At 37.2% G+C, this 23,640-nt stretch overlaps 1 protein-coding gene across 1 annotated transcript; it reads left to right on the top strand.

The window, feature by feature from the left end:
* The first annotated feature begins 5,173 nt into the window (after nucleotides 1–5,173).
* Nucleotides 5,174–17,321, top strand: LOC121425899. The gene is made up of 3 exons (XM_041621993.1): nucleotides 5,174–5,377; nucleotides 12,143–12,916; nucleotides 15,619–17,321. Exons 2-3 carry the CDS (start codon nucleotides 12,151–12,153, stop codon nucleotides 15,762–15,764), a joined length of 912 nt encoding a protein of 303 aa, XP_041477927.1. The 5' UTR covers nucleotides 5,174–5,377; nucleotides 12,143–12,150; the 3' UTR covers nucleotides 15,765–17,321.
* Nucleotides 17,322–23,640: the final 6,319 nt, after the last annotated feature.

Raw genomic sequence — 23,640 nt, forward strand, 5'->3', positions numbered from 1 at the left:
AAGTGGATTCATTGACTATGCGTGTGGGTTTAAACAAATAGTTCGTGCTTTGCGCTCGCATTACTTGTTTGAGTAAATACCCATGGTGTTCATGATTGTAACAAGTTTTTAGAATGTCCAATTTTCAGGTTGTAAGATCAAAGATTTTCAGCTTACGCTTCTGTACCGACAGTATGTCCTGGTTGAAGGCCTAAGTCTACAAAAAAATTAGCTCGCGCTTCGCGCTCGCAGATAGCGAAATCCACATCCTCTACATTTTTTATTCAAGTTGGACAGTGCTTAAAATTGTCCCTTTCGAGTCAGTAAATTAATTTTTTTAGCTCGTGCTTCGCGTTCGCAATGTGTTTATAGGGAAACACAGCCTGCTCGCGCTCCGCGCACAGATAGACCCGAAAGAGAGTGGGAGAGCAGGTAACGAGAGACTGAAAAGGAGAGGAGGTCCACCGATGCTTAAAAAACATGCTTCATGTCCTAATAACACTCCTTCCAATCTAAATGAAATCAACGCTTTTTGCGACAAAAAGTTTAGTTTTATCGTCAATATTGTACTCAGTGATAGAATTGCATAAACTACGTCTAACTCAAAGATCCACGAACACTAGGTTCAATAAATGCACTCAACGACTGAGATTGGCACTGTTTTAATCAAGAAAATAGACGAGGGCTTGATTCTTTTGAATAATCAATGATTGATTTGATATCACTTTATTGGGAACATAATAAAGGAAAAAAGTTTACAAACAAAGTTCATGAAATAAATACAACATAAGATTAAAGGTCAAGTCCACCCAAGTAAAATGTAGATTTGAATTGGTAGACAAAAATCAAACAAGCACAACACTAAAAATTTCATCAAAATCGGATGTGAATTAAGAAAATTATAATACGTTAAAATTACGCTTTTTTTCCACAAAGCAGTCATATTCACAACACATTGATATGCAGATGAGAGATTCGATGATGTCTCTCACTCACTTTTCGTTTTTTGTTGTTTGAATAATGCAATATTTCAATATTTTACAGATATGACAAAAATGACCAACTTGACTGTACCACATAATGTTATAACAATGTTAATTTCACATGTCCAGGGAGGAATAAAACTCTGTTTCACATAGCAATGAGGAAATAATTGAAATACTTATTCATGTAATGAACAAATCCCAGCCATGGCGTAGTTTCCTTCAGCAAGAAATGTATCAACATTGTGCTGCACTCAACCCAGGAGAGGTGAATGGGTACCTGGCAGGAATTTATTCCTCGAAATGCCGAGCGCTGGAAAGGATGCTTGAGCCATAGCCGGGGTAATAATATCCAAGTCCTTAGGAAGAGCATAGAAACGTTATTCATGTTATGCACTATGCAAGAACTGACTATTACTATTATTATTACTATTATGAAATACAAAGAAATTGTTAGAGGGTGGTGTCATCAGTCCCAGAATACCAGATATGCATACATGTAAGTATTTTGTGTTTGATAAGCTAGGTGTTTACCCGGGATTTACAATCGAAATGAGTTTTCTTGAACCGAATGAAAAGAGAATGATGGACTTGGATGATCAAAATTACTCATGAGCTGAGTAAGAATATATACATATATAGATGGTTCATTTGATAAATATCATGCATCATGGTGGCCAAGCCGAATTGTGATGCATTTACATATAAATTAAAATGAATCAAAACATTAAAAATTAAATACATATCATTGAAATGAATGATAATTAATAAGCGCAAATATTGTGTAATAGAAATATCTAATAGTATGATTAAAATGCAAATTCATTAATAATTGTGAAGGTAACTATAACAAGCAAGTTGGCGACTCGAACTTAAGGCCTGGTCACACCGCCCGAGCGTTGTTGGAGCGGAGAGAAAAAATCATCACCGCTCGCTACCGTTTACCATTTTCGATTTCGATTGTTTTTGTCTCACCTGCGAAGCAAAGTGAGACTATAGGCGCCGCTTTTCCGACGGCGGCGGCGTCAACATCAAATCTTAACCTGAGGTTAAGTTTTTGAAATGACGTCATAACTTAGAAAGCATATGGACCTAGTTAATAAAACTTGGATATAAGGTTAATCAAGTATTACTGAACATCCTATTAGAGTTTCATGTCACATGACCAAGGTCAAAGGTCATTTAGGGTCAATGAACTTAGACCATGTTGGAGGAATCAACATCGAAATCTTAACCTGAGGTTAAGTTTTTGAAATGTCATCATAACTTAGAAAATATATGGACCTAGTTCATGAAACTTAGACATTAGGTTAATCAAGTATTACTGAACATCCTACATGAGTTTCACGTCACATGACCAAGGTCAAAGGTCATTTAGGGTCAATGAACTTTGGCCGAATTGGGGATATCTGTTGAATTCCAATCATAACTTTGAAAGATTATGGATCTGATTCATGAAACTTGGACACAATAATAATCAAGCATCACTGAACATTTTGTGCAAGTTTCAGGTCTCATGATTAAGGTCAAAGGTCATTTAGGGTCAATGAACTTTTGCCGAATCGGGGGTATCTGTTGATTTACCATCATAACTTTGAAAGTTTATTGGTCTAGTTCATTAAACTTGGACATTAGAGTAATCAAGTATCACTGAACATCCTGTGCGCGTTTCAGGTCACATGACCAAGGTCAAAGGTCAATGAACTTTGGCCGAATTGGGTGTATCTGTTGAATTACCATCATAACTTTGAAAGTTTATGGATCTGATTCATGAAACTTGTACATAAGAGTAATCAAGTATCACTGAACATCCTGTTCGAGTTTCAGGTCACATGATCAAGGTCAAAGGTCATGTAAGGTCATTGAACTTTGGCCATGTTGGGGTTTTTTGTTGAATAACCATCATATCTCTGTAAGTTTATTGGTCTAGTTCATAAAAAGTGGACATAAGAGTAACCATGTATCACTGAACATCTTGTGCGAGTTAGAGTAGTATTCAAAGTCAGCACTGCTGCTATATTGAACCGCGTGATGCAGGTGAGACGGCCAGAGGCATTCCACTTGTTTTTTTTTGCTTTCGATTTTTGTTTTCCATTTTTTCCCCAATTTTGTGAGCGAAATTCGACCCTCTGTCCCTATCGCTCCACGACCGCTCCAACAACGCGCGGGCGGTGTGACCAGGCCCACAAATTTGTTTGTATTGATTGTTAGCTCTGTTAGTTGGAACTGGAGTAATGCCAGTGAATGCTCTGTGATTTGACATAGACATATTTACTGAAACTGTCTCATGTCTCTTTACAAACAAAAGTTATCATCCATGTGACGACTTTGTGTGAGCAAACTGACACAGAGAAACTAATTGATATGTTGTTTGTTCAAGTAGCCCATTACACTTGCCATTTCATTCATTGCTTGTTATGTTATCACTATGATTAAAGGTGAAGTCAACCCCCGAAAATTTTCAAAGTTTCGCTTATTTTTCACAAGACAATGATATGCACACTTTAGTCACGTGCAAATGAGTCAGACAATTATGTTCCTTTCTCACTATTTCTTTTGATTGGTATTGTCTGAATTATAAAATATTTTATTTTTGAAGATAAGGACCTACTTGATTGAACCATACGGCATTAAGCAATGATTAATCCACGTGTTCAAGGAGGAATCGATTGTTTTTTAACTTGACAATGAGGAGAAAAGCATATGTCATATAACAAAAGAAAAAGAAATAGTGAGTTGATGACGTCATGAGACTCCCCATTGTATACCGACCAGGATTTGCACATACCTGTTTTGTAAAATTAAATGAAACATGAAATGCAATATTGTACATCTAATTGTGATGAAGTTTCATGGTTATGATTGTTGGATTTGTCTCTCTTTTTATTAAAATGATTTCTATGACAAGTCTACCGACTTGTCCTTTAAAGAAAAGGTATTGGAACGATCTCCTGTCAAGCGAGTTATTGCTATCAGCATACAAGCATGCAAACTTTAGAAAAGATACCCCATCTTTTACATGTATGTTCTAATTAAGCTATGATGATGTTAGCACACGAACAAGGCATTCAATAGCAAAAGCATCAGATCATCGGTCATCAGTGAATATACTCTGTATTTGCATTAGAAATCTTTAAAAATTGTTTTACATACGCCTTAACTTAAAGCGTTTTTTAGTAATTTGTGCACAATTAATGATGATATTATGCTGTCTTGATATGTGAACGAGAGGTCATTTGATAAATGTGAAACTTACTCAGCTAGTTTACTCATCTTGTGCGTGCAATAATGGACTCATGATTTCAGTCAAATGCATTTACTCATATTTGTGTGTGTCATGATAAACTCGCTGCGTGAGTAGACATGTTAATGATTTGTGTGTAATGATGAACTCGGTGTGTGTGTGTGTGTGTGTAAACCAGTCTACTCATTTAGTGTGTAATACAATGTACTCGCTTTGTGAGTATAACCGGTTTGCTCATTAGGTTTGTGACATGATGGACTCAGCGTGCGAGTACAGCCGGTGTAAATATTGAGTGTGTAACTAATTGTGGACACAGCATGTGAGTACATTTGTTACCAAGTCATTTTGGTGTGTGATATGATCAAAACTCACGTAACAATTGATCATATCACATATACATTTTTGTACACAGATGAAGGACTAAAACAAGGCATACAAACAGAATGGGTATACATTAACGCGAGTGAGAAGCGCGAGGTTATTTCCCCCAACCTTCTGAGCACATTTTGCAATCATGAACAAGTTGGGTATTTGATAAAAAAAATCATGCGAGCACAAAGCGTTCTTATATTGAAATTAATAATAATAATATTATATTTATTATATTATTATTATATGAATAAGGAAGACATTATATGAAATAAGGGAAAGAGTCATTTCTTAAAGGTTGGTCTTATTTAAGTTTTCTTCTATATTACGAAAATGCTTGGATGAAGATATATTTTTGGCCACAAATATTATATCGAATAGAATAACGATAAATCAGAAAAGAGATACGCCGAAATTGAAATCAATAAGAAAATAGAAAATAAAATAGAATTTGCTTCACAGATCGTTATTCTTCCAAATTACCATATTTGGTCACACTTTTCCTTTTATCATTAGACCACACCTCTTAATTCAATAGTTACCAAAGAACCGGTAAAATCCAAATCTGCTTTGATATTTTTTTTCGGAAAGGGTGTGAACGTTTCGATTGTCTACGCCCCTATTTTAGCTGATAAATAGACGAGTCGTCGTTCCTGGAAGATCAGTGATTGAACCAGGAACCATCTGATCAGCACCTTCGTCTACAGAGTGAATTGAGATTCTTAGGAGCCTCCAGACTACATTAGATCCAGCCAGACTTACATACATCAACCAGATTCAACGTCGTACTGTGATTGGAAAGGTAAGGGAATGGACAATCATTTTTTGATATTCTTATCTAATGTTACAGTGCGTATATTTTGGCTTGACCGCACATATCGCAGTATATTGTCACGTCGACTTATTGAAGGTTATATGTCTACATGGCGAACTTTGCGTTCACTCAAGTACGAGATATGCACACTATGCCCTCTGTCAATATAACTTTCAAGCAATACGGAATAATTGTGTTGGAAAACTCCTGTGTCCCATCAATTATTCGACTTTACAAATTCAATTTTTAACATTATAAAGAAGAATAATCAATCTTTCAAATAAGTTAATTTTCAATTTTTCCACCTTTTGAAACTCAAATGATTATATAGCTGGTTTGAAATCTTAAAATAGGTCGTCATTTAAACATAACACAGAAGTAAAGTGTTGCACAGCAGTTCTGTCTCTCGCCTTGTAATCAGAGAATTGCGTGCTCGAAGTCGACTGCGGCCTAGCGTCCTCTGGCAAGGCATTGATCCCAGCAAGCTCAGTAGTAAGCGAAAGCCGATATAGCATTCCTCGTAATTGAGTCTTGGAACCCTGGTTTCAAAGCTCCGCAAGAAGTGGCGTTGACCGGGGTACCAAGTACCATCTGCTTGTGGAATGTCCTGCCTACAACAGTGGTTTTGGCTCCTTCAACTGAGTCTTTCAGGAGCCACCTGGAACCACTCACCCTCCGTTAGCTCTCCAGTTGAGATCCATCCTTTTTTACTTGTACTATAGTTTAATTTTGTTCAACTGCACCAAATGTCTTGTGTTTTTGTAATTGCAGCCTCAGCCAAGTAAGACTATACTCCGTAAAGAGGACTGTACTAAACGGAAGGAGAATATAAAGTGCTTTAGAAACATCAAGTGCTAAGCTCTCTTCATAAATGTAATTTTTACTACTATTATTATTATTACGTGAATGCATGCACATCGTACCCAAAAACCAATTGCAGTTCTAAATGTAGTTTAACCAGACATGGTAGTTCAGTTGTGCGGCGTCGATCTGCATGCCTCATGTGGTTTTGATCCCCAACAGTTTCATACCATTCCCCGGAAAAAAAATCTGCCTTAATCATGTTAATTCAGAGTAATGAAGGGATGAAGAGTTTCCGCATTTACTACGAAGCCGCTCTCTACTCTGGGTAATGACATATTTGCAATTGCTCGTCCGGCGCAAATATTCGGATGATCTGCTGTCCCCTGTCCTTCAAATTTGCAATGACTTTTTAAAGCTATATACTGAAATCATTGGATATCATCGGCGAATAGTAAACTTTTTAAAATTGTTCACAGACTTTTATAAAACGCGCACCAGGTCCCATTCCTCTGTACCAAGTAGGCCCTATCGAATTTTAAATCTTTATAAAAATCTGACATTTCTTGGATACAATCAATGACTCTGATGACCAAAACAATCTGATTGGTGGAATCAAATTAAAAAAAATGACATGTTGTGTGATCTGCGCCTGATGGTAGAATACACTTTTCACTTCCAGCATTTGATTCAGACATGGGTCTTTGTCAGTGGGTGAAGAAAAGAAGGTTTGATTAAAAAAAAATCATTCCAATTTGTTTACACTCTAAAAAAAGCTTACCCATTATTAGGTAAACTGGGAACATGAATGTTGCGTTGGAATTTACCCTTTAAAGTTGCATTTTGTGCAATCTGAGGGAAAAACTTAGCAAACATGCTAGTTTGGTTATATTTTTTACTCACTCTTTTTTTTGGAATGTAGCTTGTTTGGCCCCTCTAGAAAAACAGATAAATCGAAAATATGTAGAAAGAATAAATGAAAAAATAAAATAAAACGGTTATTGCAAATACGGCGTAGTCTCTTCTTTTGTAGTTAGCTCTTTACTTAACTACACTGTAAAAACTGACACCAGACGGTGTTCATAGAGCACCATACCCTGAGGTGTTGAAATTGCACCCTAGAGATAGACAAACTACTATTTTGTTTCACCAATTTTCAGGGACGAAAATTTCTCCCAAAAGGAGAAAAAGAAGAAAAAAAAAAGGAAAGTTATCACCCCAAATTTAAGGTCATTTCGACGAAAATAAATTTGACAGGCAAAAAAAAAGGCTATGATCCCTAAAGTAAGGTAATCTCGTCCTAAAATCCATGTTTTATTTCGATTTTGAATGATGTATTTCTTTCCATCATTAGTGACCACAAATAGGAGGGGGACATTTGATCCCCCCTGTGATTTCCGCCCATGCTAAGACTCCTCAGTTGTGCTTTAAAGGACAACTCCACCCCAACAAAAATTTGATTGGAATAAAAAGAGAAAAATTCAACAAGCATTCCACTGAAAATTTCATCAAAATCGGATGTAAAATAACAAAGTTATGGCATTTTAAAGTTTCGCTTATTTTAAACAAAATAGTTACATGTATATGAACGAGCCAGTTACATCCAAATGAGAGAGTTGATGACATCACTCACTATTTCTTTTCTATTTTATTATATAAAATATGAAATATTTTGATTTTCTCATCATTGTCATGTGAAATGAAGTTTTATTCCTCCCTAAACACGTGGAATTCCATTATTTCAACATTTTGTGCTTCAGGCGATGAGGTCCTAATCATCAAATTCGTAAAAATTTAAATATTGTATAATTCAAACAATAAAAAACAAAAGAAATAGTGAGTGACGTCATCGACTCTCTCATTTGGATGTAACTGGATCGTTCATATAACTATTTGTTGAAAATAAGCGAAACTTTGAAATGTCATAACTTTCTTGTTTTACATCCGATTTTGATTATATTTTTTAGCATTGTGCTTGTCTGATTTTTCTCTATTGATTTAAATCAACATTTTTCTGAGGTGGACTTGACCTTTAAATAAAGGGCATTTGACAATACATCTTTTATGAATCCGTCATGCGTGGTGGAAGCGAACATCCCCTTTGTCATTTTCATCCGAGTAGGTCGCTCATCGCCTGACATGTGAAAAGAAGGCTCTTCCAAAATCAATATACCGTCGTCAAGTCCGGCCGCGTTATTCTGCGAAAAGTCGGGATTCTCATTTATGCAGGCCGCTCATTGCGTGACATGTGAAGAGAAAGCTCTTAAAAAAAATATTCGTCGTTCCTTCTCTTATCATTTTTTTTCTCTTTTGTTTTTCAGTTCATCCAACATTCCTTCACTTTCTTATACTAGTAATTTGAACTCTGTCAGGCGTAGCCGTTCTTTCATGTCCAACCAAACCCAGATCAAGATCCTTTTAAGTTATGCCCATGAGGTTTTTCTTTTGAGTTGACAACTTCAACAAACATGGAGACCATTGGATGTAATTTCCATACTGGTTGTTACTTTCACATTATATTTGATGGCACTTTTTTACACTTGGCAGATATCTGTATTAATATATCATATTACCTGCTGCAAACATCCTGTCAAAAAAGCCGACAAAGAGCTGACACCAAAGGAAAATGTCGTTAAAAACTAATATCCAATGCCTTACTGTAATTGCGTATTACTTCCGGTATATTCAGCATATATCGAATTCACGCAAATGGTCTCGCAGAGACACAATATAGATCGGCTTCATATACTATGCTCTGTGATACCAATTTTGTTTAATAAATTGTTGTTTTTTGCCCCTTCAATATATTTACTTCAACTTGGTTGAATAAATGTGTTGTGTAAAAGCTATATTCCTTATATACCTGCGATTTGATTAAAAATAGCGGCAATCTGCAAAGTTTAAATGGCTTTGATATCAAGAAGTTCCAGGGGCTCCAGACGGACCCAAACCACATAGCACTGCCGTATATGAGTAAGAAGGGTTGGGCCATGGTCCCAAAAGGTTCTACAACCAAGAAAAAAAGGCGGAAAGAAAAGCAAAGGAAAAGTGTAGGATATAACTTTATTTACTGAATACAATGTCAAGAAATATCTGAAAGTTAAATTCTCATGAAAATGTGATTTTTTATTCTCGCTCGCTTCGCTCGCTCAGGACTAATATCAAGCAGCTTTTTAGCACATGCGCCATACTGCCCCTCTCGTTTTTTCTACTCTTCACGCTACTGCCGCAAAGAATCATGTTCACAGTGGCATACAGACCACAAAAAAGGAATAAAAAGAGAGAAAAATGAAATATAATAAGTCTCTCTACATGTATATCATGTCATAATCTATCACAAAAATCAAAAGTATCAGGCGATAGATGACAAGATCCTGCGCTCTTGCGGAGAGAATACATAGCTTGCTTAGTATGAAAAATAAAAAACCGACCCCTGTTCCGCCTGAGTTTAGAGAATTTGAAAACAGTTGGTACGATGTAAAATGTTGGACGATTGTTGAAATGTAGAAACAGTTTGCTCTGATATTCAAAACTCTGAACCTCTTGAACACACATAATACATCTTTTGTTAAAGGGCATTTTTTAAACTTTGATAAAGGCCCTTAAGTGCGCATCACTAATCAAAATGGGCGGAAATCTGTCCTTAAAGGTAGGGGGGACCAGGTCCTGGAAAATTTGACAGAAAAAAGGGGAAAAAAATCACCTAAAAAGTTAGGTCATATAGTATCATTTTGATTGTGAAGTGATGTATTTTTTCTCCATCATAAAAGACCAGAAATAGAAGGGGGATATTTTACATTGTGTCCCCCTCCCTGCCCCCCGGGATTTCCGCTCGTGCTAATTAATGTGTTACTAGTTTAAACTGATTTATGTGTATGGCCTATGGGTGCGTTTATTCGACACTTTTTTACCCTAGAATCATGATTAGAATCATGATTCAAATCACGATTCTGCAGAATCACGATTGCGTTTAGTCGAAATTGAATATAATCATGATTAGAATCACAAACATGAAACACGAAAAAAGGGGCGTTTGGAAAGACGTTTCTGTAGAATCACGAACGAAAAAGGTCGTATAAACGTATCGTGATTTGAATCATGATTCTATGACGTCATTGTGTCGTGCTTCTTCCGGGTTCGACTCAAAGGCGCGCGCTGTGTTTCGTGCAGTTTAATTTTCGTGTAGCAGTATTGCCAGCATTTAGGAATTATCATTCTGTGTATTGTACCCCCGGGGTTGTACTGTAGCGTCATTTGTATATTTCATTGTTTTCATCAATCATTTCTTCAAGTTCCAAAGGCACAAATTGGACTGATCGACGATGAATTAACTCAGGGCTCTGCTTGTGCTTTGGGCTCAGCCTGAAGCACAAGCATCCCTTACCGGGATTCACAGAAATAAGACGATCCCTTTCAGCGGCGCTTGCGAGGGAGGGATTTCAACGGAGATGTGGCACCGCCTGTCGAGACAAAATTAACAGAATTCGTGCCCAGTACAGGACCACCATAGACAAGAAAAATCGATCGGGAGGTGGGAGGGAGGATAATGACCCCTTCTGGTTCCCGATCAAAAACAATATGAGGTAAAATACACGGAATTCTGGAAGTAAAAGATTTATTTTTCGGAAGCCGAGTAAGCGTTGCACTTGCACAAACGTTTGCTTGTTAGCTCCGGCGGCAGCAAAAATCTAGCAGCCGACGTGAAGTTAGAAACACGTGCGAAAATGTTGACCTATACTTCCTGGGTCAAACTGCGCACTGTGATGCGCACTGGATCGGCCCGAATTCAGGGAGAAACAGCGTTAGAAAGATGGTCGTATAAACGCTGATTCTGTCGGATCGTGATTCATGCTGCTGTTTTGAATCATGATTCAAATTGTGATTCAAATCATGATGCATAAACGCAGCCTAAGATAGATGTGAAGGATATAAAAAATATTTCTTAATTGAAATTTCAGATCAACATATACAATCAAAACAAATTTATCCAATACCGCTAGTCTGCCGAACACACGACCCTATGATAATTACAGGGAGAGATTTAAATCCACCGCACAAAGAATATTTTCTTTATATTTCTTTTTCTTTATATATTTGATCGCAAATTTTAAAATAACGACATAGCTTTCGTAGCAAAAAGAGATTCCCTTTTTCATTATTTTCGTGTTTTTGACACCCTTTTTAATTTACGTACGTAACGTGCCATATCTTGAAAAAGACATCCCTTTTACGTGTTTTTTTTGGATCGCGCATTGTTATCCACTCGTTAATGTAAGTGCCCCCCTCTCGGGAGCCTCTGCCATTTTTTACTCCTGATATTTTTCCTCTGCCATTTTTACCCCTGCCATTTTAAAGGACAAGTCAACCCCAACAAAAAGTTGATTTGAATAAAAAGAGAAAATCCAACAAGTACAACACTGAAAATTTCATCAAAATCGGATGTAAAATATCTGCACATCCTGATTACTATTCAAATGAGGAGACTGATGACATCATCCATTCACTACTTCTTTTGTATTTCATTATATATGAAATATTCCATTTTTCTCCTCATTGTCAAGTGGAAATGATAAATAATCCCTCCCTGAACATGTCGAATTAGCATTGTTTGATACTATATGGTTCAGTCAAGTTGGTCCTTATTGTCAAATCTGTAAAAAATGAAATGTTGTATGGTTCAAACAATAAAAAAACTAAATAGTGAGTGATTGACATCATCGACTGACTCATTTGCATGTCACTGAGTTGTGCATATCACTGTTTTGTGAAAAATAAGCGAAACTTTAATATGCCATAACTTTATTATTTTATATCCGATTTTGATGAAATTTTCAGCGTTTGCTAGTTTGATTTTTCTCTGCTTATTCAAATGAACGTTCATTTTCTGGGGTGGATTTGACCTTTAACTATGCACTAAATAATCATCAAAACTGCTCTTTTCTTTCGTTTCAGATCTGAGTATGGCTTTCAAGCTAAGTATCATCCTGCTTGGACTGAGTGTCACTGGTCTTGTTGTTGGACGTTGCCCTGAACCCGAAACTCTCCCGTACAAAGTAAATACGAATAAATTCCTTTGTGCGCGCCTCTATGATTATGGTCACCATGACAAACTGTTATCATGCACTGGAGGCACGTGGGATGTTCTCAACGGGGAGACCTATCCGGGTAGAGGTTGTGATGGGTGGAATGACCGCGTTTCTGCGCTGGTTGTACGACCGGGTTGCACTTTGACTGCCTACGTAAACGGCCATTTTAACGGTCCTATTATGAGATATACCGGCAGTAAACCTCATCTTGGAGGTTGGGACAATTATATGTCTTCGTGGTCATGCAGTTGTCCCTACACTGACGCTCCGTTGAACTGTAGACCGGAAGATAGGGTTTCTTCGTTGAAAACTTGCGACAATATCAAGGGCGACAAAATGGAGTGCGTGTTTTCGGTACAGAAAGGCGTGGTTTTAGGAAGATCTGTTACTCATGGAAGGAGTGTGTCGACTTCCGTCGAGGTATCGATGGGAGCCGTATTTAAGGATATTTTCTCACTTGGGTTGTCGGTGTCCGCTACTACAACGCATGACTGGTCGAGGAGTCAGAGTAGTGACTTCAGCAGGGTCGTTACTCACACAGTTAAGTGTGGGGTTCCAAAAGGTCGTCGCCTGGCAGTGAAACAAGTCGTCGGCGTATGTGGGGACACAACAGTGTTCACCAATGAGTATCGATGTGAAAGTAAGTTTGACTAGGATAATTGAGCCTGGATGGAGGGGAGGTCCACTCATTATAATGGCAACCCGGGAGGGGGGGGGGGGGGGGGTACTCAGTATAAATGTGAGATACGTGTGCTGCGGTTGACCATTGGCAGATCCAGGGCCGAAGGGCCCGTGCCACCCTTTTAGCGGACCCCCCCCCCAAAAGTAGGGAAAAGAGAGGACAAAAAAGAAGAGGAGGAAGACGAGTGAACAAAATAAGATGAGGGGGGGGGGGGACTTGGGAAAATCTTTCATGTCACTATACAAAATCTTCGCTCGCGCTTCACATTACCTGTTAGGCGATTTACATATCTTGTTAAATATGGATCTTAAAATATCAAGTTTTGGAAGTCAATATACAAAACATTATTCACCTCGGAAAGCGAACTTTTCATTATTTTGTTTGATTTACAAATTGATTTTTAAAGTTGCTCTGTAAAAAAGGTCCCTTTTACGGTCTGAATGTCAACATTTTCTCCTCTGCTTTGTCAGGTACCTAGTTATTTTCGTGTATTCCATAAGGTTCTCAAAACTTCCCCACACGGGCCTGATTGTCAAAACTAAAACGTATCAGCTCGCGCTGCACGCGCGCATTCTGATTTATGCGTTATGTACATCTCAATATTAATTCTACGATAAACTAGTTATAACTCCTTATTTCATGACAGTATATCAATTAAAAATTTCGGCTCGCGATTAGCGCTCGCATTAATTGTTAAAAATATATCAACTCGTGCATCCTATCAATAATAAAAAAATGCTTGAATTCAATTTTCAGGTCAAAACATTAAAAGATTTCACGCTCTCATTAGGCTTATTAGATTAATAAATAACAAATTGATGTAATAATGAAACCGTTCCTTTTCAGAATGGAATATCATGAAGTTTCATCTCGCGTTTAGGAAGAGAAATAGGAAGATAGTCATCATTTTCATTTGTTGACAAAATGTCCTTGGAATGTCCCGGTCCTATGTCAAAACTCAAAGCGAAAATAATGAAAAATATCAGCTCTTTATTAATTGCGATCCATATCCGCATCACGATTTTCCCACAAAGTGCTTGAATTATAAAGCTTACATTGACCCCTTATCACATCGGAATATCAAATATGTTAAGCTCGCACTTCGCGCTCGCCTTATTGATTTTCATGATAAAAATGTATTTAGAATGCCCAGGTCTAAATCTGAAACACGCGTGCGTATGTTTATTCCGATACGCAGCTTGTTCTCCATTTAAATCAACCAGTTTCAAATCGGAATATCAAATATTTCAAGTTCGCGCTTCGCACTCCCTTTATTGATTTGCATGATAAAAACATATTTTGAATGCACAGATTCCAGGTCAAAATCTGAAACATGCGCGCACATGTAACTTTAATCAGATACGCAGATTCTAGGTCTATAATAAATAATTATCCAGTTTCGATCGGAATATAAAAAATCTGCTCGTGTTCTGCGTTCGCATTGTTAATGTAATAAGATCCCAATCACTCATCAATTTTATTATTTACAAAACATAAATCGGGTGTCCCGTTTTTAGGCCTAATAACTCTCGATTTTTTTTCCACTTACGCTTCGAGCTCATATTAATTGTTTAGTTATATATCTATCAATCTCACGAATACAAAAATCGTTAAAGAATTTCCGTTCTTTAGAGAAAAATGTAAAAAGATACTTTAAAATAATTATGATTCACTAGATAAATGGGGGAAAATCTCTTGCAAATCTTCTTGTACCTAACGGGGACTACTCTTCAATTTACTCCATTGCAAAAAATATGCTAAAATTTATTCTGTTTTTTGAAATACGTATGATTATTTATGTTTTCAAGAAGACATTAAGCAGTACTTGCTCCCCTGATTACTTCCCTGTAAAGTAGATGAGGAATCCGATATGAAATCAACAAATCCCTTATAACCAAGTACAAAGCATGTGAAGTACTTGTCAATTTCACTTCTCATGATTTGGATACCGAATTTCATTTTTATTTTCAAAGTAGTTTCATCTTCATGTTTGTTTAATTTCCCCACTCTTCTACACACATTTATGTCCTATTTCGAAGATAAGTCGGTTTAATTGAAAAAAATAACGATTATCTTCCGAGGCTTACACAGTAAAAAAAAGATCACGTTGTTTAAGCCTGTCACTTTAACAACAAATTGTTTAACCTTTTTTTGTAATTGTTTGATTTTTTATTCAACAGTTGTTTGAAAAGTTCAAGCAGTAGTTGCTAGAGTGACGGGCTTAAAGAACGTGCTTAAAATTCTAAACAGCGTTTTTACATTATATAATGGAAATCTGTCAAGGAATATTGGAGTTATGCATGTTTAAGTCTTTATTTTTGCGACGTCACAGACAAGCAGCCATCCCGTATGTCTTGTAATTAGTAATAGTAATAAAAAGCGAGGTTTTCATGAAAGAGCCGTTCAAACCAAAGGCTCTGGGATTGGGATAATACAACTGCCATCCCCTGCGCGGACTTCTTCCTCTGCTGAAATGTACATGGGCGCTTTGGATGGATTAATTGTCCTTTTGTGCTTGTATATTTTCCGGAGGGGGTGGGGGAGGCATTATCAAATATTTGTAGTTTTAAAGTTTTTAGAGCCCGATTTCCACTACCCTACTTTCTTAAACGAAATTCCACGCCTGCACTTATATATTTGTTTGTGTGTACTTTGTTCAGTTTTAACCGATGAGACCAATGAAGAGGGAGACATAGATGAAAAGACCTGGACAGATGGGGCCGATGAAGAGAGAGTCATAGATGAAAAGACCTGGACAGATGTGACCGATGAGGAAGCCAATCTGACAAATGATATGCCAGAATAGTGCCTTCTTCGGCCTATCAACACATATAAAATGCGCGATTCGATCTATGAGCTTTGGAATTTCAACCCTGATTATATAATTGATAGTTTATCTGCATCTTTTTTTCCGTGGTGATTTGTACATTGACTTGTATTTGTTTTATAGTCTTCATTAAGTTTCGTAAACTAGTTGATTCCGACATTGTTCTTTTTTTTAAATTTGGAAGAAATAATTTCTGTTAGATTTCTTTCTTTGTTATTGGTTTGATCATGGACCTATTAATAGGTCCATGGTTTGATGGATACTCGACACTTTGACTCCACAAATATTCATCGTGTGTGGGATGTTTTGAATGAGCTCTTAACATTCCCAGGATTCAAATCAGCTGTATGTACTCTTGACATGGTAATCATTCGTCTTTTAAACTGAGGATGGGTTCTCTGTTATTGGTCTAATACCAATTTGATCTTCCGATAGTAAAATTACAACAATAAGCTTATTGAAAAAAAATCATACTGCAAAAATATGTAAAGTCGTACAGTTAAATAAAAGACGAGATATAAGAGATTCTTTGACGCCATTTTTTCCCTGGTCTGATCAATGTGCTCATGATACTTGACTGAACCCCGTAGCTCTCTGTCCCCCTCTCTCTACACATACACCCTCACACTGACACAGGTCACACACCACACACACACGTGCACCCTCCTACACACACACTTACATTCACACGCACCCCCCACACATTGTTTTTCAACATGTTTTTTTTACAAGCAGAAATTCATTATTACGATATTTGATTTGAGACCATTCATGAAATTAAAACCAAGATCATTCAACGCATTATCACGTAATCAACTCTGTTTCGGAAATAGCAGTCACCCTCCCCTTCCGCATGGTTTGAAAGATAAAAAAAGTCAAACATTTTAATAATTTTAGGTAAGGGGCTCAGACATTCTTACTCTTTATTCATGTTATGATGAATACCATTGACTTGATACAGGACTGTTTATTAAGCAACACTATTTTTTTTCGAATAATAAATTTACCTCGATTTAAAATTGCATGAGTTCCTGATACAAATAATAACGTTGTGGCATGATGGGGTTTTGATATTTTGACTGCATCTTCTCGACGGTATTCATTTACTTTAAATGTGTTTTCTTTTGTTTAATAAAAGTAATTTCCAGTCGGTAAATTTCCAATTTGATTTACGGCGTTGTATACATCAGTCATTCCATTAAGCATTAGTAAGTGATGTTTTCATTTCTCGTGTTTAATGTAATTCCTCTTAGTACTGCTTTTGTTTCATCTCGAACAGTTCCATTGTCATATCGATCTCTTCCTTGCGAATCATGAATTCTTCGTTGAAATACTAACTTCTCCTTTATATAACTTTAAACCAATTTGTTTTTTTATTTACCCGGAAGATAGTTACTAATAATTAACGGTGCTTTGGTCAGTAACTCAATGATCACTTTGAATATTATTCTCAATCGGAGAATTCTGATGTTCATCGCTTGTTATTTATGGTGGAAGGTATTATAATAAAAAAATCAATCATTGATTTATCAATATTGAACACTGAGTGTGTGTGTATTTTGTATGTCTCTCTGTTGTTTTTGTTTTAGTTTTTAACTTCATGAACATGTCGTGGGCGTGGTCGGCCATTGAAGGGTGTAATCATTTTTCAGGATTGCCTGACCTCGATCGCTTTGCTTTGATTCGAAATCTAAATCTTGATTTAAGTCACCATTGTTTTGACCGAATCAAACGACTTTCAACAGAGCATTATAGGTAACTGCTATATAGTGTTTGGACGTGGTACGTGGCAATTTAAGAAAATGGTTAAAGCCTTTCTTCAGAGTAGGTAAGGGGTCCGTATACTGTAAACTTACTTGACTATCATCGAACATCACATTATCACATTATCACGAAACCTACGTAGTCACTGAATACATTTCATAGCCATTAGAATTCATACGTGGTTTTTTTTCTCCCTGGTTGTAAGCATTTAACGGGGAGTTCACACTGAAGAAAAGTTTGTCGTAAATATAGCAGAAAAAAATATTGATGAGGTTTGAGGAAAATACTTAAAAGATTAAGATTATTAATTAGAATTTTAAGTTTTGGATTTGTGACGTCAGAAACGAGCAGGTGCCCCATATGTTATGTAAAATAATGTGCATGCATTTCATTTTTTTATGGTTCCGGATGACTTATTTTTGTTTTCTTTTCACGATCGGATGTGAAATGATTTGTCCATTGATAAAAAAAAGTTCCAGTAAAAACCTTTTTTCAATTTTTAGAAAAAAATGGCATTTCATTGATTTTTTTACCATTCGCTGAATATGGATGCTGCTCGCACATGACGTCACAAATCAAATAATTCGAATAACAATAACTAGTTATTTTTTTGATGGATGTAACTTAAACCATCGGCAATTATTTTCTTCTTACTATAAACGTTTTGCCAGAGTGAATTTTCCCTTAAATGCAAATCCAGCGCCTTCTCTCAGCAATGTACATTTCTTTTAAAATACCCGTTTATGCATGAAAAATCTTTACTCATTGGATAGAAGGCTTCAAAGATTATATCCTGACTTTCTTAGTCCAACGCATGCTTGAGAAGGACTGTTTTATAGAATCAAGATAAAAATACGCGGATAATCTACTTTGATCGGATATCCGAAGTAAAATCAATAACCTTATCAAATATTTTTTTTTCAGTTAATATCCGTTACACCACGGCATTTGGGACACATGCAGTAATGATTTTGATCTACAAATGAAATGGAATAGTGACATGCACTTTTGAGGGTATTGCCAAAACTAAAGTTTGGCTTAAAATTAACTAAAATCGACAAAGTGTCATGAAATCATAGGCTTCCATCAATCTGAAGATTTCCCTACATCAATCAGTCAAAAGGACAATCTTCAGGAATTACGATCCCACAATTCTCATAAACACGTTTTTACTTTGGTAAAGCCATTGCCTAAGAACGTGAGGATGTTTGACTATCACGTGAAGTGACTCTTCTAAATTATTATTATTTTTTACTGCTACTTGAGAGTTGAGAACAACAAGGGATAAAAGACTATAAAGTTGTATAAAGTTAAATTCGGTCATTTTGGGTTGCTTCATAAAATTGAAAATTCATGATACATATGCAGAGATGTTTAAATGATCACAAATAAATAGAACTAAAACTAGGCAAAATAAGAATAATGTAAGCTTTGCGTTGAAAGGATGGAACAAGCGATTTTGCTTTCAGTTGAAGTGCGTAAACAATTTTGTACGCATGCCAACGAAACCATGAACCGATTCAATACATTCTCGGAGTAATGGCAAAATATGAAAAAAGTAAAAGATTATGAGAATACTAGATAAAAATTATAAAAGCAAAACAAAAGAAATATAAAAGGTATGGAATAATTGTGAACCACAGTCCCCCCCAAAATATTTTGTAATACATGTACCTCATTCCACCTATCACGATTCAATCGGTGTACTTAATCTTCAAGTAATCGTGGTGATATCAGATCGTATCATATCGGTCGTCACCCACGATAGTCTGGACCTTTCGTTGGAGAACGCGAACGCTTATTTACGACGTTAGTTGATTTTGGAGGACACTTTTTAGGCCCGTCGTCATGGTCGTAAAACTCTGTCCTCCAATGCAAATTGTGTGACATGATTTTTTTTTTCGCATCTGCAACGGAAACATTCAATATGCGTTTCGTGCGCAAAATTCTGATTGCTACTATTGTAACAGCGATATATCCGAAATGGGACGACTTTCCAAAGCCACATTTGGTTCCTCCCAGAGCTCGAGAGGTCGCCCGGGGGGCCCACTTCCATTGATGAGTGGATACCAGCTGCGATCAAGCGTAATCGGGGACAGAGAGGGCAAGAACGTTACGTATAGGCCTATGAAACGTTGTAAGGGTGTCAAAACCGATGTTAAAAATACTGAAAAAGGGAAATAATCATTTCCAATACTTGTAGGGCTTCACAAGCCAAATACTTGTTAAGAGATGCATTTTTCATAATCTAAAAAGACTTGCTTGCTTGTTTAGGGTGCTTTTCGAAACCCCATGGTCGTGCCTGGTATCCACTCAATAATGGAAGTGTTCCCCCGGGAATCTAATCCCCCATTTCTGGGGAAAGTAAAACATAATGCCAATTACATTGTGTGCTAGAGGCATATCGTTTGTGTAGGAGTAAACAAAAGAAAAAAAACCCCGCAAAATCGACCGAAGTTCAGACGAATTTGACCTACTGCATGCTGTGTACATATAAACGCATGCGAAATGGTTTCGGCTGGAGGGGTGATTTGACCCATGGAATCAATTGCCAGTGATCCACCAATAATCCACATTAAATGTGATATCGATTCGATGGACTGTAATGATCTATATCTAAGCCTTAATTCAGTAAGTTTTTCGAAAGTTAGTTTGGTGGAAAATGCACTTAAAGAAAAGCTCTTCTAAAACCAGCAATAAGTGCACCTACAAGGAGAGGAAATTATTAACTGGCATCTTCGTTCGATAGTTCAGATTCCAAAGTTTCATCCTGTATCTTTATGTTTTCTTGAAGTGAATTATTTACGCTACAGTGGGCATCGTAACAGAGAGGACGGTTCGTGGTATAGATACAGTGCTCTATCGCGTCTCGCGATTTCACCACGAACCGTCCGCTCTGTTACGATGCCCTTTGTAGCGTAAATAATTCACTTCAAGAAAATATAAAGATATGGGATAAAACTTTGGAATCTGAACTATCGAACGAAAATACTGGTAAATAATTTGCTCTCCTTGTAAGCTTTTCTTTAAATGTGTTTTCTGCCAAACTAACTTTCGCATCGAAGTGCGCAGAGAGGACGGTTCGTGGTGCGAGCGACGATGTGGTCATTTTTACTTTTTTGTACACGGTTTCGGAAGGGAGGGGGGGGGGGGGGGGCTGAAGCCCCTAGCCCCCGGTTTATTACGTGACTGGTGATTGAAATAAAAAATACACGTTTTCATGTAATTATTATGACAGTACGAAAAAAACTTAGATATGCCCCATTTTTTTGCTCTGGCAAAACATGCTCCGGAGTACCAACACTTTGTCTTCACGTAAGACGTACATGCTGTGTAATGAAAATGACCCCCCCCCCCTCAAGCAACATGGTCAAACACGCATGCCTATATCCCATCATACGTTCTTCGACGCTCCTTGGAAAAAAATTGCAGTGGGGCGCCCCAAGTTACATGGAATATCATGGGCGTCCACTGGCGTATAGATGGGGGCGGCTTGGGGCCATGTGCCCCCAAAGGTTTCACGACCAAGAAAAAAAGAGAACAAGAAAGAAAATGAAATGGAACGGGTGAAATGGTAAATTACTTTCTGAATATTATGTAAAAATCTTTAAAAAAAATCGATTTCTGTATTAAAAATGTCAAAAAAATTTGCTGTTCCATCAGCCATTTTTGGCTCATTATGCCACTGTGAACGTCAGACCAGTAGGCATATGATCCCAGCTCGCATATCGCGCCATTTGGTAAGATACACTGTACGGAACATGATTTTGTTTTTTTTTATGTTCCCGGTTTCATAACCTATGAAATAAGTTTCAGCTTAACTCCCCAATAATTTAATTGGCGATATACATATTCTTTTGATTAATTAAGGAGTTTAGGTCCACTTTGGACCATTCCGAGAAAAAACATTTTTTTTTATTCTCACTTATTGCTTATGAGAAACTAAATAGTCATGATATACTACCCTGCCATGTGAACATAAGATTGGGTATAAAAGAAATCTACCTGCCCTATTTTTTTTCTTTATATTTAAAAAATATCATTGTGGACCTAACCCCTTTTGCAAGCAATCTCTTTTGATTAAAAAAACATGTGAAAAAGTGAAATTTCTTTGCCACTTCCATTCACGTTTTCATATAAATTTCAAATTTTCTTTGGTATTATCAGATCGACAAAAAGTTTAGAAGTTTAGAGACAGAAAACAATAAAATTGTTTGAATTTGTCAAATGGCAGCGGCAGGGAGAACAATTTGCTTTTTAAGCAGAAAGCTGTGATGATAGGGGGAGAATTAAATAAAACATTAACAGATAACAAAACAAGAACAAAACAATTTGTATCAGGATGAATTTCTTATCAATTAACATAGACTAACTTGGAGAAATAAAATGTTCAGGCAATTGTCGCATAATCGGAGCACATAAGGGCGGAGATATTGTCGCGGAGCAATTGTCGTATAATCGTAGCAGATGTCAGCTGAGCTATTTTCGGCGGAGCAAATATCGGCGGAGCAATTGTCGTACAATCGGAGCAGATGTCGGCTGAGAAATTTTCGGCGGAGCAAATATCGGCGTAGCATATCGGTAGCAGCACCAATTTTGTTTGCTGGGTGGTAGATCTGAAATCGTCGTTCCATGACATTTGCTTCTGCGACAATTTCTCCGAAGGAAATTATTCACGTGAAGCCAAACATAAACCTAATCTAAAAAAGTAAATAAACCCTAATCATTATCTTTGCATTATTCTGAACAAAAAACTATATTACAATCCTAACTCTATAAACCAAATACCCTCTAAGATATTAAGACCGGAGTAAATATTGCAGGAGCGAATGTCGTGTCACCGAAATCGTGGACATATTATCAAAACAGAATAAGCGTCTTTGTCCATAAAAATGCACTTCTAAAAATCGAGTGTCACAGAACGTTTTACTACCTCTAAAACGTGTACAGCTAATATCTGGGCAGTTCCACGGTTACTGAGTGACATTCAGAAACAATTTGATTGCATTCAGACAAAGATATCACCCACATTTGAATAATTATTTGCAAAGAAATGGCACCTGAAAGTAGTTGCTGAAACTCACTTTTCAAAATAGTAACATTTGTTATTTTGATCCATAGAATTAATGAGATATGAATATTCATAAAAATGGTTACGGGGTGATAGCAAGGCCAATGAATTGAACGAATTCGTTTGTCGATTCGAAAGGAAAAATATCGGGGAATTCCTTACCATTGATGACCCATCTTCTGGGAACTCGACGGAACGCAACTCTCTCATTGAAACAAGGGAAGTAGTGAGGCAATTCAAGCGAGTGAATCCACGCAAAGCGAGTGGTCCCGATCATGTCACTTTGAAAGTTATCAAAGAATGTGCTCATCAGCTTGAAATCCCGTATCCGTATGCCGCATTGTTCCAAAAGTCACTGAAAATGCACATAGTCCCTAGCTGTTGGAAGTCCGCAGTCATTATCCCTGTCGCTAATACCTTGGTCACATTTGCTCTACGGCGGCCGTACGGTGAGTCGAAAACAGCCGTTTTATTAATTTTCATTCAAACCACCGATATGTAGTTGGACAAAAAAATGTTAAAACGGCTGTTTTCGACTCGCCGTAGAGCAAATGTGACCAAGGTATAAGAAACCAAGACCTTAAGGCATGGTCACACCGCCCGAGCGTTGTTGGAGCGGTCGTGGAGCGGTAGGGAGAGGCGGCCGAATTTCGCTCACAAAATTGGGGGAAAAATCAAAAACAAAAATCGAAAACAAAATAAAAACAATCAAAATCGAAAATGGAGCGAGCGGTGATTTTTTTTCTCTCCGCTCCACGACCACTCCAACAACGCTCGGGCGGTGTGACCATGCCTTAAGGAACTGAATGATTAACGCCCGGTTGCCTTGACATCAATAGTTATGAAATGCTTTGAGAGAATAGTATCCAATCGTCTCCTTGGTCCTTTAGCTCCGCAAGTTGATAGATTTCAGTTTGCATACCAAAAGAAGAGATCAACAGATGATGCAGTATTGTCACTTGTTCACTCTATTCAACGTCATACGGACAACCGTGACACATATGCCTGCGCTACATTTGT

This window comes from Lytechinus variegatus, chromosome 13, assembly GCF_018143015.1.
Source record: "Lytechinus variegatus isolate NC3 chromosome 13, Lvar_3.0, whole genome shotgun sequence".
Taxonomy (NCBI): domain Eukaryota; kingdom Metazoa; phylum Echinodermata; class Echinoidea; order Temnopleuroida; family Toxopneustidae; genus Lytechinus; species Lytechinus variegatus.

Bases quoted from the DNA above. Each gene is read 5' to 3' on its own strand.
- LOC121425899 (XM_041621993.1), top strand. From the start codon at position 12,151: ATGGCTTTCAAGCTAAGTATCATCCTGCTTGGACTGAGTGTCACTGGT. The intron at 12,917-15,618 runs GTAAGTTTGACT...TACTTTGTTCAG, and splicing joins CAATGAGTATCGATGTGAAA to TTTTAACCGATGAGACCAAT.